The 18671-nt window shown below is 26.4% G+C and overlaps 1 protein-coding gene across 1 annotated transcript in view; it reads right to left on the bottom strand.

Annotated features, from left to right (window-relative positions):
- LOC100214284 (serine/threonine-protein kinase mig-15) overlaps positions 1 to 18671 on the bottom strand; it is a 53376-nt gene that overhangs the window by 11509 nt on the left and 23196 nt on the right. The window contains exons 12-20 of the mRNA XM_065788794.1: positions 18343 to 18407; positions 16077 to 16246; positions 8991 to 9046; positions 6307 to 6440; positions 5796 to 5981; positions 5617 to 5680; positions 5292 to 5357; positions 5091 to 5168; positions 3466 to 3533 (exon numbers count right to left, since the gene is read on the bottom strand). Of these exons, the coding sequence (XP_065644866.1) occupies positions 3466 to 3533; positions 5091 to 5168; positions 5292 to 5357; positions 5617 to 5680; positions 5796 to 5981; positions 6307 to 6440; positions 8991 to 9046; positions 16077 to 16246; positions 18343 to 18407 (887 nt within the window). The remainder of the gene's footprint in view (positions 1 to 3465; positions 3534 to 5090; positions 5169 to 5291; positions 5358 to 5616; positions 5681 to 5795; positions 5982 to 6306; positions 6441 to 8990; positions 9047 to 16076; positions 16247 to 18342; positions 18408 to 18671) is intronic.

Below are 18671 nucleotides of genomic sequence, written 5' to 3'. Positions count from 1 at the left end.
CAGAGTCACATATATGCAACATTTTATAGAATCATCAAACACACAAGGAAGTCAATTATTTACAATAACGTAATTGAACAGGATGAATCTTAGTGGGAGGTTGTTCTTGTTGTGGCAGGAGTCATACAGGTCTTGCAAAACTTTGATCGTACGTTCACAACACTGGTTGCTTTAAGTCATGTTGATTGGAGACTCGTACGTTTTTCCAGTGGTTTTGCAAGCATCTGAGACCTTTAGGATAGTTATTCAGCATTGTAGATAGTTCCTTGAAATCTTAAGTGTAGAACCGCTAAACCAATGGTCGACTCATGAGTAGGAAATGATTGAACAGATTTTACGCAGTCTGTTACGGGTTTCAAGCATCAGAAGAAATGCAAGAAGAGCTAGAATGGCTTGAGAGTTCCAGCATGCATTACTGATGTTTAAGATCTGTTGAAACTTCACTCATTTTTTCTCAGTGTGGTGATGGAAAACATGAGTGAGATAGTAAAGAAACATCATGTTGTCTCTCCAACCGCCTGTTTCCTTCATTTTTACTGTTGCTTAAAGCCAATTTCAATTTATCATAGTTGCTCATCAAATCCTTCATAAAGAAGTACTCAATATATGGTGATTTAGATAACCAATCGAGCTCATCGTCCATAACAACGCCAAGAATGTGATCTAGCTTTTGGTGTTGGCAACTGATGAACTTGGGTTTGTGGTAACCTTTCTCTTCAAGGATTTGGAGCAGCCAAAAAACAACACCTGTCTTCTTGCCAGTATTCACACTTGCTGTATCAGCAACAATAATCACAATTGATCCCTACAGGTTGAATTCCTCTAACACATTGTGAAGTCCTTCTGCGATTGTTTGAGCTTTTCCCATTTTCAATTTGAGCGCAGTCAACTTAATATTTTTAGCTTCAATTCTTGATGACCACTGCCTGATATTCAAAGCCATCAATGTGTTTGCCATCAAAGTTTATGCTCCAGTTTTTTAGTTGAAGCATGGTCACCGAGTGTTTCTTCACTTGAGCAGCTCTTATGTATATAGCTTTTTATATTGCTGACTAGCATGGGGTTGGGATTTTAATACCCTCACCAGAAAGCTGGTGGTATACCTTTACTGCTCCATGGGGAGATGTCTTGCAAAGCGTGTTGGGTTATGATTCTTTTTGTTCATTGATGCTGCAATCTCATCATCCCAAGAAGTGTGGAAGAATTTGCTGTTTTTAAATAAGTCGGAGTCTATGCTACTTACAAACCAATCAATTGTTGCTTTGCTAGTAACTGTGGACAATGTCACTTTGATTACCATCTTTCACTTGGATGGGTGGATAATCTTGGCACTAGCAGGTTTTCCAGTGGACTAACTAATCTGGCCTTTGCTCTCAATTTGCAGTTTATACAGGTTCTCTCAATTTGCAATTTATACAGGTTCTCATCCTCTTTGCACAACCATTTGCCTTTAACCTTAGTTAAGTCAAACAGTTCATTCAATGCATTAAAATTTTTTTTTCTTTCTGCAGCACTCATAGTCTTTCAAAAGTTTTGCACAAATGACTTGATCAGTTAATGTGAAAAGTTCAATATTTTGCTCCATAGAGCTTTAAGCTCAACAACAATTACACCAATTTTCTCTCTCTCTGCGTTCTTTGGTGGTGGATTCAAGAAATTTAAAGCATCCAATGACTTGGTTTTTCCTTTCACTAAAGGATGCTTCTACATTGCCACTTTGCCTCTTCTTGATTGCGGTTGAAACTGGATTAAGTTCTTTGTCCTAGTTTCCTTGTTCTTCTCGGTGTAAAAAGAGCTCTTTTTAAACGACATGTTATGTTCTACTTAGCAACGGAAATATCATAAAAAAAGAGTTATATTATATTAATATATTAATACTACTTTAATAATATTAAACACATAACAAATTAAAGAGACTGTTACTGAGTTTTAATATATTTTATATAAAAACAAGCAATTCAAAATTATGAAAAATAAAAAAAAGACACTAATAAAATATAATATGTACAGTTATGTTTGTATATAAAGCACAAATATCAACGTAGCTCACCAAATAATACAAAATCTCTTTTAATTAGGCAATAATAGTGTTAACACAAAATTAAGCTAATTTATTTTTAACTATCCAGTTAAACACCTCACTTATATATCAGTTTAGTTACCACACTGCAAAACAGCTAAAGAAAATTTTAAAACTCAACAGGAGGTTCTCGAACGCACAATGTTCTACAATATTCTGGAAAATTCCAAACAATTCTCTCAGGGCAGTTCTGTGAAACTTTTTTTTTTTTTTGGGTGGGGGGTGGGGGGGGAGAGGTTCGTTTTTGAAAAACAAAGAAGTTTAGAGTAAAAAATAAATATTTTGTTTGATTTTTATAACAAAATTTGTGTGAAAAAAAGACCACTTGGTACAAAAAGGGGGGTCGATCGCACCCAACGACCCCCATGGTACGAGCTTGTGTCTATAACAATATGTAGTATATAAATTAGTTAGTTTAAGGACTAATATCATATATAAATACTGTTGAAACAAATATGTATTGCGTTAAAATAGCCTATATGACATTTTAAATTGGTTTGTGTGTGACCTTTTTCAATATTTCATTGAAATAAAGGTCATTTTAGTCATTAATAGGCGAAAGTTCAACTTTTCGTGCTACAGGAAATAATTTTTGAGAGCAAAAGTTAAAAATTCATCACCCTATAAAATAATATTATAATACAATAATTTTTCAATATTGTTATACAAGTATCAACTCATTTTCTAGCATAAGAAATACTAGAAAACATGTTTAATTTTGATCTTGAAGTTATTACAAGAAAACTTTAATTTCAATTATTAAAAGTAATTTTGATCAAAGTTACTACTAGAAAATGTTGATCTCAATTATTACGAGAAAATTTTGATTTCAGTTATTACAAAAAAATTTTGATCTCAGCTATTAAAAGAAAATTTTGAACTCAGTTATTACAAGAAAATTTTAATCTCAGTTATTACAAGAAAATTTTGAACTCAGTTATTACAAGAAAATTTTGAACTCAGTTATTACAAGTAAATTTTAATCTCAGTTATTACAAGAAAATTTTGAACTCAGTTATTACAAGTAAATTTTAATCTCAGTTATTACAAGAAAATTTTGAACTCAGTTATTACAAGAAAATTTTGAACTCAGTTATTACAAGTAAATTTTAACTCAGTCATTAAAAGAGAATTTTGAACTTCAAAAAATTAGATATTAACTGAACTAATTAATTTATAATCAAAAAATTTATAAATAATAAATATCAATGTGGCTGCTCTTTATAAAGCACACTTTTTCATTTCATTTTTTGGAAAAAAACATGAAAAAAAGCAAGCGATCTAAAGGCTCTTATAAATATTTCTTAATTTTTTGAGTGTACAATTCTAGTTTCAAAATAATTTATCATAAATTAATATTTATTATTATAAATATTATCATAAACCTCCTCTCCCTTTACGATTTTATTCTTCAATCTTGAGAGATAATATATTCGTAACTTGTTATACTTTCCTGAAAAAAAAAGAAGAAAAAGAATAGTAAGGTGAAGAACATAAGCTGTTATATATGTAAGAGGTGAAACTATTATCTACCAAAAAACTTGTTTGAATGGTAAAGGAAGTTATATATGCATGAGGTGAAATTATTCTCTACCAAAAAACTTGTTTGAATAAAGAGACTGTTTAACTTTAATTAAAAGAAGACTTTTAATCAAAAAAAAACTTTTTACTTCCCAGTGTTTAGTGGAAAAAAAACATAACAGAAAATTAATATCAAAAAACATGAAAAAAATGTATTTTACTTTTAGTTAAAAAACAATAGTTATTATGATGTTTTTCATTCTAAAACAACTTTGTTTACTAAAAAATGTTTTTATATGAAACAACTATATTTATTGAAAATTTTATATAGTTTCACTTCTTTTGTGTACTAAATTGACTAACATTTGAAGAACTTTTTTTTTTATAAACTAAGAACCTGGTATATTTTTAAGGGTCGTAAAGATCAACGGTTGTAAAGAACCTCTGATAAAAATTTTAATTCAAAATTTTTTTAATTTGAGGTGACTATTAGGAGAAACTGTAATCAATAAATGTAAGAAACAATTATATAACATAAATTATAATTTAATGTTATAATTTGTAAAATTAATTCATTTTAATCTATTTTTTATTCTTTTTATTTCTTTTTTTATTCATTTTAATGTATTTAATCAATAGATCTTAAAAAACAAATTTTTGCCTAAATTTTATAAGAACTAGCAAAATATTATAAATTTATATTATATTTCCTGGGACTCTGTCATCCAAGGGCTGTTAATTTCAGAGTTCCTGGTGCATTCGATCATGTAAGATGGATATCAGTTCGTTTGTCATAGTGATTGTGTAAAGAGTTAGGTCATGCCTCCAAATGCATGCAATGTTTCAAGCAACTATTTAAACTTCATTCCAATCATTGCAGACTACTATAATAAAGTAAGTTTTTTTATCTGTTTTTTGTTTATACGTTTTTAATTTAAATTTTTGTTAACTAATTTTTATCCCTATGGAAACAACAATATTAATAAATGTGTAGTCATCATTGCTATTAAAAAAAAGTAATTTTATTAACTATTATTATTATTGGCTTTTCTTTTATATTAACTTGTTTGTGGTTTAATATTCTGTCAATGCCTGCTACTATAAACGATTTTGAAAAGTACTTTTATAACACCTTACACATTTTAGCAAGTTAGGATGTTTTGAACATTGATTGTTCAAAACATCCTAACTTGCTAAAATGTGTAAGGTGTTATAAAAGTACTTTTCAAAATCTATGTCCCATACCTTCTATTTATTCTTGATATTGGTTCATAGATTGTAAATAATATGAACCAATATCAAGAATAAATAAAAGGTGTGGAACATAGACCTACCATAACCTATATTACAGGTCCTGATAGCTATAATAATGATAACAATAATTATAATAATAACTGTAAATAATAATAATAATAATAATGATAAAAATAATAAAATATATAGCAACAACCGCAATTATAATTATATTAAGATAATAAAATAAACCAACCGCTAACTGAAACTAAAACGTTTAATGTTTCCAACACATCTATTTGTTGAAATCTTCGCCGAGTTATCAGTGGAAAAACTAAACATGTTAAAAAGTTTCTGCAAATTTGTTATTGAATTCAAATGTTTAAGTAATATATTCTTAATATAATTCAAGTTAAAAAAAACAAAACAATTAACCCATTCAAAAATTATTGCATACCTTTACCATTACCACTTCTATCTAACAAGTATAAACCATTTTCAGTTCCAATTAAAAGATTCACACCTAATTATCATTTTTGATAATATACACAATGAAAATATTTTCGATAATATAAACAAAGAAAATATTTTCGATAAAATGCACAAAGCAAATATTTTCGATAATATACACAAAGAAAATATAACAAAAATCGACAAAACCACAAAAAACATTGATAAATATATTTAAACACATAATAGATAATATATATAAATGTACAAAAATTAAACTAAAAAAAATTCATAAAATAAATTATTTTCTAAAAAAAGAGAATATTACATACCCCATAATGCACCACAAAGAATATCGGATCGAAACTTATGCCGATATTTTCGTATTTCAGGAAGCTAAATTGAAAATGAGTTTAAAAATCACAGAGATAACCACAACGGAAGTAATGAATTAAAGCTACAAAATATTCAAGAGAACTTCAAAAAGAATTAAAAACAACCCAGCACATACATCAGGATTTTCTTTACTTTGCAATGTCCTTTCAGGTGTTACATTTACATTACATTCCGATATAATTGTTCTTCTACTCATGTTACTTGCATTGCTAACTACACTATGCTTTTTAGATTGGTGATCATCATTATTTACTGAAGATATATTTAATGCAGTGATCGATGATGCAATAGAATCACGAACCTAACAAACAGAAAAACCGGTAACACAAAAACCAGTTTACAGGTAAAGCAAAACATTTAAAAAAACTAAATCATTGTGTAATAGAATATTTAAAAAGATGCATTAAAAACACAGAAAAATAAAATAATAATAATAGAAGAAATATAAATATTAATAAAATTGTTATAGTTATTTATAAATATAGTTATAATAATAAAAGAATATAAATAAATATAACAATAAAACTAAAAATTAAATTAAACCACTTATTGTTATAAAATTAAGTTGCAAAGTAATTTTGTAAGTAATTGCACAATTATTTAAAACTATTTAAACGAATCCTTACATTTGGTGACTGGCGTTGTTGGTGTGGAAGGACATCAGGAAGATTTTGGTTACTAGATAACATTTCTAGGCTTAGCTGGGATGTTTCTGAACCATCATCTCGTAAACCAGAGTACATATTAGTGGGATTATGCGCTAAACATAGTTAAACATGATTATAAATGTTGACATACAGTTTATGCACGCATGTTGACATATGGTTTATGCATGCATTTTGACATATGGTTTATGCATGCATGTTGACATATGGTTTATGCACGCATGTTGACATATGGTTTATGCAGACATTATATATGTATTGAAGAGATTTATTACATATGGTTTATGCAAGCACTATATATGTATTGAAGAGATTTATTATGACAAACTAAATACAATAATTTGAAAACTTTTTTTTATGAGAATTACATATTTCTTCATTTGAATATTCATTATTTAATTTCATCATAATAATATAAATATAATAACTTAACTTTGTATATTTATATACTTAATAAAAATTTAACTTTTTGTCAATAAAAATGACTTATGAATAATCATGGCCTATTGTGCTGACAAGCAATTTAAACATACAGGTATTGAAAAGAGTACCTTAAGGCTCTATTTTCAGTCTATTTTTGTTTTTGATTAGTCTTAAATGATTTTAATGAATGTCTGAGACACAACAATGATATTAAATTTGCAGATGATGTAGCGATGCACTATGCCAGCAATGATTTTAGTACCATCAAAAAATGTTTAATTGATGACATAAACTCAATTTCAAAATATCTAAATATTGGTAAAATGCAATCTATGCTATTTGGTATGCCTAAGCAATTGTCAACTTTTCCAAAAAATCTAGATTTAATTAATGATAATACTAAAATCCCATCAAGTAACATTTATAACAGGAGCAACAGGAGTAACTATAGATAACCACCTTAATTTAACTCAAAATTTCAATAACTTGTTTAAAAAGGCAGCTTCCTGCTTTTACTTGATGAAGAAGATACCTCATCTGCTGACAATGGATGCAGAAAAAATATTTATATTTCCATGATGCTACCAATAATGACATATAGCTAAAATGTAAGTTTTAAGAAAACTTGTAAACAAATAAAACTATCAATTTAGAAGCTAGAGCTGTAGCAATAATTTCAAACAATCATGTAAATAAAGTAATCGCTTCCATCAATAGACAAAATTCTTAGAAAAAGAGCTCGTTATTATGTATTAGCTGTATTAGTTTATAAATGTTTGTATGGAGCCATGTGTAACAATTTTAATTGTAACATCCATGAGTAAAAATTTTAAAAGCTATTTTGCAATACAAAAACACTCAAAACAAACATGCAACATCTCTGCTTTAATTAAAAAAAAGTTTTTTGAAGCAAATTCAAATAAAAATTTCCAAATGAATAATATATAAAAAAAAAATATATCTAAAAAAAATTTCCCAAAAGAATATCTCAAAAAACCATGCAATAAAATCTAAAATAATATTTTTTCATGAACTTTTGAAAATTTTATTTTATTTGATACCAGGTTGATTTTTAAAGTTTTTTTTTAATAACATTAAGGACCTATAAAACCTTAGTGTAATGTAGTATCCTTAAAATATTTTTTCAAAACTTATCTTTTCAATTAAGTGTTGTTTTAATATATTTATTGAACACATATATTTAAAGTGTATAAAAGTGTCATGCTTTATGTATTTTATGTACACATGTTCGTTTTTGTATGTGTATGTATATATATACATATACATATATATATATATATATATATATATATATATATATATATATATATATATATATATATATATATATATATATATTTACAGATTTCGGCAGGAGTAAATAAGTGTAAGAGCAGAAAAAAGCTCTCATAAAACGAACAAGACAAGCAATCGGAGCTGCTCCTCTAAACAGCTTTTTACAAGAGCTTTTGGTTTTTGCACTAGCTATCTGTTTATTCATTAAAAAAATTGCTTATTAAATTAAAAATTTGATGTTATACTTGTTACAAGCATATGTTTGTAAGGTTAATTTTACAAGAATATATGCATTTAGTATAATGTTATTTATTATGCTGTAAAAAAATTCTTTAGACGAGCGTTGTCTATGGGTTTTCACACTAGCTATCAAATTATTTACTAACAACATTACTTAATTGATAAAAAATTTAACAAAGACTTATAAAAAGTTTTTACTGCTTATAAAAATGTTTTATATTTTCTTTTTGTAATAGAGCACAGGCATTTCAAGAATTATCACAACAATTAAAAATTCCACAATAAAAATGAATAATATATAATGCAGTAGTGCTGTAGTGGTAAAGCGCTCGCTTCATAAGCAAGAGGTTCTGAGTTCGATCCCCACCATGTCCCTGGTAGTACCATGCTCAACTTGTTTTTCCGCGCAGCGGCCTTGTTTATCAAGGTTTGTGTTTCAGAGTTATAGAGTTGAGAGAGGGTTATAACCACTATTAATTAGCCTCCTCATCTGTAGTGGCCTTCTCGGCATTTTAGTTACAATGTTAATTATACTTTTAAGAGAAAAAATTATACTCTTGCAAGAGCCGTAAATTGCTCTGGTAAACCTTTTTAGGAGAGTGTGGGCGAGAGCTTAAGCTCTAAAGTATATATACATAAGTGAAATATATACAAAGGTGAAATATATACACAGGTGAAATATTTACCTTCAAGGTCATCCACCAATCTATTTAATGTCTCAAAATGTTCATATGGTGGAAGACTAAAACAAAACGAAAAATAAAATCAATATCATAGCAACATCTTATAAAAAAAATAACAACAACAACAAAAATCTTATACACAAAGAACCATCTTAAACGCAACAACTTGGTTGATTTCAGAACTTTAATGTAAATCAGATTTTTAAATTAACATTATTGTGAATCAGATTTTTGAATTCCTTTAAATAAAGTATTAAAAAGTTTTTTACAAAAGGTTTTCTTTGAAATAAACTTTGATTTTTTTTTTCAATTAAATAAAAATATTCAAGGATATTTAATTCTAGATTGCTAATTTAATTATTTTTAACTTACAAATATATATACATATACATACATACATACATACATACATACATACATACATACATACATACATACATATATATATATATATATATATATATATATATATATATATATATATATATATATATATATATATATATATATATATATATATATATATATATATATATATATATATATATATATATATATATATATATATACAGTAGCATCCAAAAGTAATTGGACAAATAGCTTTTTAGTTATACTTTTTCATCAAGTTAAATTTTTTAAATGAAACTTCTTATAAGTATTTTAAGTTATACTAAAATTATGAAAAACAAAAGAAAAATCGTATTTATGAGTAATTACTCAAAATTTTAATACAAGAATGAAAATGATTGGCTCAAAAGTAATTGGACAAAAACATTTTTTTTTAAATAATACTTTTTCTGAATGCATATTTTATAAAACATTCCATAATAATTAATTCATAATGGAACATAATAAATATTTAACAGAGGCTGTGAAAATGTTAATTATACAACCATCTAATAAAAGAAGGACTGTGCAACAAATTTCAATAGAAATAAATATTCCACAATCAACAGTAGGCTATACATTGTAAGTTTTTTGACAGTGGAATCATTTCCAAGCATTGCAGAAGTAAGGAAGGTCAAAATCAACAACTTTTTACCTTTGACAATCTTACTACAACAAGATAATGTTATAGTGAGATTGTCAAAGGCAGATCCGCAAGAGTGCAAATGAAGCTCATAGTGAATTTACATAGTCACATCATATATCCTGTTCTTATGCAACAGTAAAGTGCCGCTTAAAACAACACAACCTTTTTAGGCGCCGTCCCATTAAAAAACCTTTTGTTTCTGGAAAAAATTGTAGGGTACAGCTGAATTGCAACAGAACATTTAAATTGGGCAGCAAAACACCAATTGTCAAAAATGCTATGAGAATGATTGGGAGTCAAAGTTTAATATGTTTAGCTCTGATGGTATTAAATATGTTCGACATCAAGTAGGTCACCAAAATGATGTTAAGTACCATTCCCACAGTAATGGATGCTTGTGGCTCAGTAATGGTTTGATCATGTTTTAGCGGTGATGGAGTAGGTCTAATGTATTAAGTTTAATGCACTATTGATAAAAAAACATGTATAAAAAAATAATCAACGACACAATGCTGTCACATGCAAAGAACAAAATGTCTCATAGTTGGACTTTCCAATTTGATAACAATCTGAAGCAGACATCCAAGCTAGTGACATAATTTTTTGCCTAAATGAAACTTCGAGTCTTAGAATGGCAGTTACAATCTCCAGACTTGAACCCAATAGAACATCTTTGGGAGAACATTGAGAGAATAGTTAGCAGTCGCTAGCCAACTAATCAACAGGATTTATTTGATACCAATTGATGTTTTAATTTGGTTGATTCCATGCAACATAGATGTAATGCTGTAATTGCGGAAAAAGTTTTTCCAACCAAGTACTAGCATTACATACATTACATTATTGTACATTATATTATTGTATTAATTATAAAGTATATGTAACAGAATTTAACATTATGTAACATATAGAGATGTGCCTGGTACCCGGCAATTTTTTTAGGTGTGCTGGTTTACCTTGCACTTATTGGAGGTGCCTGGAAGTTTTGGAGTTGCTTTTAATTTTTAAAGGTGCCTGGCAACCCAAAAACGCAAGAAGAGGTGTTGGTTACCTGGAAAATCCTGCGGTGTACCTGATACTGGGTAATTTCAAATTACCAGGTACCCGGCAAAAATACATAAATTACAGGGTACCAATCATCTTTTAAATATTTACCTAGCCTCTTCAGGGGTAGCCAGCCACCTCCACAAATTAGCTAGCAACTCCAAAAATTTCACATATATATAATATATGAAATTTTTGTTTGGGTTCTAAATATATAACAAAAATTTTATTTTGGGTTCTAAATATATACCAGGATATATTTAGAACCCAAAATAAAATTTTTGGGTTCTAAATATATCCTGGTTATATGCGTAAAAATTAGCAGTTTTGCCAAGTATAAGTGTTTAAGGACCTCTAGAAGTGTTAGGTCTAAAATCTGAAAAACAGGCACTTCTAGATTTTTTATTTGGTTTTCCACGTAAATTATACATTTCCACCTCTTTCTCGTTTATTTATTTTGAATTCATAAATAATATATTATTTTTTTAATACTATTAAAGATATTATTTATAATACAACAATATAACAATAAAGTTTATGTTTTTTAAATATATAAATAAATGGTAATATGGAAAAAAACAATAAACAATGCAGAAAAAAAAGCGTTAAAAAAAAAAAAAATTAAGATATAGAAAAAAAAATTAACAATGTGGTAGAAAACCCAAGGACACCATTGTATCTTTTGAACAGACCCATTTTAGAGCTTCCCAAATACCAGTCGCCTACAAATGGGGACATTTTAAAAAGATATTGCCATATTGTTTCCTCAAAGCAATTAAGGTATAAGTCAATAAAACCAAATATTAGTTGCTCTATGGAAAAGGAGCTAAAATGTCAACTCCCTGGATGACATTTTAGCTGATACCCTCCTCTTTTGGTAAATCATTGACATGATTTACCAAATGAGAATAGAACATAGGAATGAGTTTCAAAAAAGTTGAAATATTCATAGAGGATAAAAATTTATTTGAGAATTATATTGATTCTGATTCTGATACAGAATCAATAAACTTTGAATCAAATTTATCTAATGATTGATTTTTCGATGTATCTAGTGAAGAAGATAAAAGTTTCTCTGTGCCATTAACAATAAGAAAAAAAAAAGGATCTGATGAGCTGCATCTGTCAATATTAGGGGACGGATTAATAAAAGCAACATGTGAAGTTGCTACAAGATTTCATCTTTGTGTAAGGGGTCATACAGAAATTCTTTTTCCAATTCTAAAGCATGCAGGGCATAATTTGGAAGATATTGTTTTGTCAAAATCATGATTTCTGATGGAAAATTTGTAGTTCTTCATCCCAGCTACAAGTTTTTTAAAGATTTTGTTTGAAATATCCAGTGCACAAATGACTGCTCTAAAAGAAATATATGTCTAGTGCAAGATTTCCTGGCAGACAGTCATAATGAAAATTAGAGACATCATGGTGGTAGCTAAAGAGGAAACGAGAAAATGTGGTTAAAAGAATGAAAAAGAGTGATTTGAACAATATAACTCCTTAGGAAAAAGTATTTTAGATTAAATGTAAATTTTTTTTTTCAATTTAATAAAACAAAAAATCTTTTGAACCAAAATAAACTGTTTTTTCTTCAGATCGTTTGATTATCAAAATATTATACATTTTGAAATTTTGAAAATCTACACATAACACTTCCTGAAGGTTTAAAGACCTAAAAATTTGCATTTTTCTTTTATTTAAGGTATACAACCAGGATGTGTTTCGAACCTTTTGGTTCTGCAAAAAAGTTGCATTTTTGGGACACCCTAATATATATATATATATATATATATATATATATATATATATATATATATATATATATATATATATATATATATATATATATATATATATATATATACGTATGTACATATTTATATATATAATTGTACATGTATATATATATATATGTACATATATAAATATATATATATATATATATATATATATATATATATATATATATATATATGTATGTACATATTTATATATATAATTGTACATGTATATATATATATATGTACATATATAAATATATATATATATATATGTACATATTTATATATATATATGTACATGTATATATATATATATATATATATATATATATATATATATATATATATATATATATATATATATATATATATATATATATATATATATATATATATATATATATATAGGCTTGGACAGGAATGGCGTGCGATCGCACTCTGTAACTGACCACGCTAAGAATGTTTTTTTTTTACAATTTGACTACGGCTGTTTTAATGTTTTAACAATTTAAATGCAATAAAAAAATCATCATGTTACGAACAACAAAATAATTGTTGATCTTTTATAACGTTTTAATTTTACGCGAAGGCTTTTAATAAAATAAATAATTAATTATAATGATCGTTTAAAATAAACGCACTTTATATAAATTTGTAAAAATGTAAATTTTTTACAAATTTATATAAAGTGCGTTTAAAATAAAAAAATCATTATTTTACGAACAACAAAATAATTGTTGATCTTTTTTAACGTTTTTCTACTAAAAAAAATGTAAATTTTTTTTAGTAGGCATGTATTTTTTATGATAAATTTAAACATTTTGTTTAAATTTATTATGACTATTTTTCCATGTCTTTCTAAAAATCTTTAATAAAATTTTTTTTTTTAAATACTTTAAAATATGAATAAGTATAAAATCTTTTGTTGAACTGCTTTATTTTTTTTATTTCTATTTTTTCAAAGAATTGTTTAAATTTTTTTTTTTTAAACTTGACTAACGAAATAATTAAATTTGCTATTTTCAAAAGATTACTTTATTATTTCTTCCGTTCCAAAATATTGTTCCGATTTGCATTCAATGTAAAAAATTATTGAAAATAAGTTATGTTTTTAAATAAAAACATTTTTGTATAAAATTTAGATCCTTTTCTATAATATTATGAATAATTCATGGCAATAATATTATCTTTTACCACCACACCATTAATTTCTAGAAAGGATGTTTTTTTATGAAATATTTGTACCGAAATACTGTTCCAATTTGTTAAAAATAAATTATAAACATAAAAATTTAATAACATTGTAACATTTTTAGTGGAAAAAAATTATATATAGTATTAACTGTTAAAAAATTCTTATTTTGTATTAAATTATTTAATAGTGGTTAAAACCATTTAGTTTAAATACTTCATGCTTAATAGATGACTTTATTTGTTTTTAAATCTGTAACAAAAAATCAAGAGTTTAATTGCTAGCGCTCTTATTGCATTTACTGCAATAACAATAAACTTAGAAACAGACGACATTTTGGTTTAAAATGATTTCCAATGTGTTTTGAATATTTTTAAATGAATAAAAGAGAGACAGAGAGACACCAACAAATAATCTGGATTTTTTATTTTTTATTATATTATCATATAAAAGCATGAGTAGACAAAGAGATATACAAAAATAAGATAGATACCCTAGATTATTATTCGGTATGTGCATATACTGCTTGCTGCATATACTGCTTGCTGCTTATACTGCTTGCTACATATGCTGCTCCAAAAAAACCTAAACTAATAAATAAAGTACCGTAAAAAACCTAATTTGTAAAAAAAATAGATCTTTTTGCAAAAATCTAGAGGGGGCACAAGGTCCCCTGGGTACTCCTGTTGTCGTGGCCTTTGGTAAACATTTTCAAATAATTTTTTATTTTCTAAATAAGTCATTTTATTAAAGATATTTGATTTTTTTCGCTTCAAAAGTAGCAATAAAATCAAATCAGAATAGTATTTTAGAACAAAAAAAAACGTGAAATCGGAACAGTATTTCGGAACGGAGGGATTATTGAAAAAAAATTTTTTTTATGACTTTTTTTAAAAAAATGTTTATGCAATTTTAAAATATTATATTTTTTTCATTTCAATAATTTAGTTTCACTTTTTAAATTAACAACGATTTAAATAAAATTTGTTCATTTATTAAACAATCATTAGAAGTAATTTGTAAAGTGTTTAACGTAACTTGAATAAAACATTTAAAATAATTTATTTCAACCGCAATTATTTATTTCAAAACGTAACAAAAAGTAAATTTCGCCTCAAGTTTGAGTTTTTTGAGTTTTATTTTAAAGCTTATATATTTTCTTTTTAGAGAGAGAATGTTTTCTTTTTCAGTTTTTTTAAATTTTTTTCATAGTTTTCTACTTTTTTCTTTGAGACTTAAAAAAAAAGAATTACAAACGCTAAACTAAACTGTTTAGCTTAGCGTTTCTTTTTTCAACGCATTTTTGAAATGTTTAAACCACCAAAACACCCTAACAACTGTGGTCAAGTCGTCAACAACAAAAACCATTTGCGTGGTGAGCAATAGCGTTCGACCGCATGCCATTCCTGGCCTCTCTTTTTCTCTCTCTCTCTCTCTCTCTCTCTCTCTCTCTCTCTCTCTCTCTCTCTCTCTCTCTCTCTCTCTCTCTCTCTCTCTCTCTCTCTCTCTCTCTCTCTCTCTCTCTCTATATATATATATATATATATATATATATATATATATATATATTAATATATATACACACACATACATATATATATATATATATATATATATATATATATATATATATATATATATTAATATATATACACACACATACATATATATATATATATATATATATATATACACAAACATATATATATATATATATATATATATATATATATATATATATATATATATATATATACACACACACACAAACACATATATATATACATGTTTTTGGTAGAAAAAAAAGAAAAAAATGAAGAATAATGAAAAAACATATTTTCCCAACCCAAACCCTGAGTTGATGTAGGAGCAACTGCCAGCAACTGTATGTTTTCCCTTTATCAGTTGATGTATGCACTAAAGTTCCCAGCAGCTCCTGATTTCAGTATGACCTTGGAGTGTCGATATAAGTATGCTTTTATATGCCTATACATGTAATAGGAATAAATAAAAAAGTTAAAAAAAAAATTTGTAAGTACTTTTTTTTTTGATGTTTTGGATTTTGCAATGTTGCACAATCATCATCAGATTCATTATCATCATCTTCTGTGTTATTGCCACTATTTAAAGATGCTAATTCTGGTGTGGCATTAAATGGATGCTGGTTAAGAGCAGGAGAAGGTGTTGACCGAGGAGGTGTATCTTCTCCCTTAATAAACAAATATTATTTCAGGACAATTAAACTAGAAATGATTCAATTTGATATTATTTAATGACAGATATTAAAACAACAAAAATAATAAGATTTTTTGATACAAATACAGTATAAATATTAAAACTTTTAATTCAATAAAAACTTTATATTTTCATGTTTTTTTAACTACTCAGACAAGTAAAAAAAAAATTTAGTTGTAAATTATTTAAAAAATCTATAATGGATGCTTATATCAAAAGCTAATGAAAAAAATTGTATTAAAAATAAGCAAACAAGTTATTATGATATTGATATATTATTAGAAATCTTTTATTGAAAATTTTGTTAATAAAAAATTTGAAAACACTAAGCTTTTTGTGATAAAATCAGTCCTCGGAAATAGGGTCAGCATTCGGCAATGCCGACCTAACTGCCGATCTTTAAGTGTTTAAGGTCGGCAAATTTTTGCCAACCTCATTTTTATGTCTTATGGTACGATCTTTGTATCAAACTTTTTTTTGCCGATCTGATGCTGACCTCTAAAAGATTTAGGTTAGCAAATTATTGCCGACTTGATTTTTCCCAATTTCGAGAGTTGTATAATATTATCTTCTTAGGAAGCCATAAATAACTTTTATAACATTCAAAATTATTGAAATTTTATCTCAAAAAACTTTATTGCTCAATTAAAGTTTTGCACAAATCTTTGTTTGTAAAACAAACAAACAAATTTGGACAGTTACTTTACCGATGATCAAAGGAAAACTTATTTTTAAATGTTTGTTTGGTATGTCACATAAGCAAGTCCTATTAAGGTTAAAAAAATATTTCTGAAAATATTATGTATTTGTATGTATATTTATGAGTATGATTTTCAAAAGTTTTTAAAGTATTTTGCGGCTTTACAAGGAAATTATAGCATTAAAAAACTAACATGTTCCACTGATATATTTTTTACAACTAATGTTTTATACTAAGTAAGCCCAAGTTTTAAATTATGTAAAGCCTATTTTAAAACATTAAATAAAATTCAACAAAAATGAAAATTGTTTACTTTGTTTTCATATCACACAAGTTATTGCAAAGAAGTTATTGCAAAGAAGTTATTGCAAAGAAGTTATTGCAAAGAAGTTATTGCAAAGAAGTTATTGCAAAGAAGTTATTGCAAAGAAGTATTGCAAAGAAGTTATTGCAAGTAAATTTATTAAAAATAAAGAAAAGAAAATCTCAATTTATTGTAACAAACAACTGTAACTGTTGTTTAAATGAGTAAACAACTGAGCTATAATAACACACTAAAGTGTTTGATATTTTCTAATTGTTTCAGATCAGATCTAATCTAAAAAAAAAACAGTTTGCTAAGTTATATTTGTTGTCCAAACTAATTTTTTTTACATTATCCAAAATGACACAGTACAGAAGGAACATATTAACTTTTAAAACAAAAATACATTTTTTGAACAAACTTTCAATGCAAATATAAAAAAACTCTGGCAGTTTTTCATCTTTTGAGTGGATAGAGTGGATTACATATTAAATCATAGAAAAAAATCATAATTTAATTTTAAGGTGTTTTTATTGATTTTAAACATTTTTTTTTTAAATTTACACCTTTTCACCTGATTTACACCTTAAGACACAAATTTGTATCACTATTTTCAACAAGCAGATGTTAAAGCTTATTATATGGAACTTCAAACAATAAGCTTTAAGCATTTCAGATGTTTAACTTCATGTTAGAACTTCAAACAATAAGCTTCAAGTATTTCAGATGTTAAACTTCATGTGAGAACTATAAACATTACAGATGTTAAAGCTTATTGTATGAACTCCAAAATTGGATGGTGTTGATTGGATAGTGCTGAAAATTGATGCTGATTGGATGGTGCTGAAAAAACAGATTCAAAAAAGGTTTGGAATGGACTAATTTAGGATCATCAAAAAGCAATAAACAACAGTTTTGGTTTTATTATCGAAAGAAACTTCAGATTAGTTATAAAATCTTTGAACTTTATCTTAATAAAAATCAAACTCAAACAAAAATAAAAATTAAACTCAAAAATGCAATAAAATATTACAGGATACACAAACCATTTATTTTAGAAACTTACATATGATCTACGTATAGTGCTTTGTCCAACATCTTCTTCAAAAATATTTTTTTCAAATTCTTTTTCTAAATTTAATAAAACAAGATCAACATTTTTTTTTAAACGACACACTGAAGCATCTTTATTTTTATTAATATAATTAATATTATTAAAATATTTGGTAATAATTTTAGTTCAAACTTAATACGAATATCATAAACATGCAAAAAGATACAGTAAGGTGCAAAAAAAAAAGCCACTCCTCAACCAAGGAACCAATACTAGATTATTCATAATATAATGGCAGTTTTTATAAGTTAATTTTGTTTTAAATTTATCCAAATATACAA

This window comes from Hydra vulgaris, chromosome 01 (genome assembly GCF_038396675.1).
Source record: "Hydra vulgaris chromosome 01, alternate assembly HydraT2T_AEP".
NCBI classification, from domain to species: Eukaryota; Metazoa; Cnidaria; class Hydrozoa; order Anthoathecata; family Hydridae; genus Hydra; species Hydra vulgaris.
Note: the sequence above shows the minus strand (reverse complement) of the source record. Positions and strands in the feature narration are given on the sequence as shown.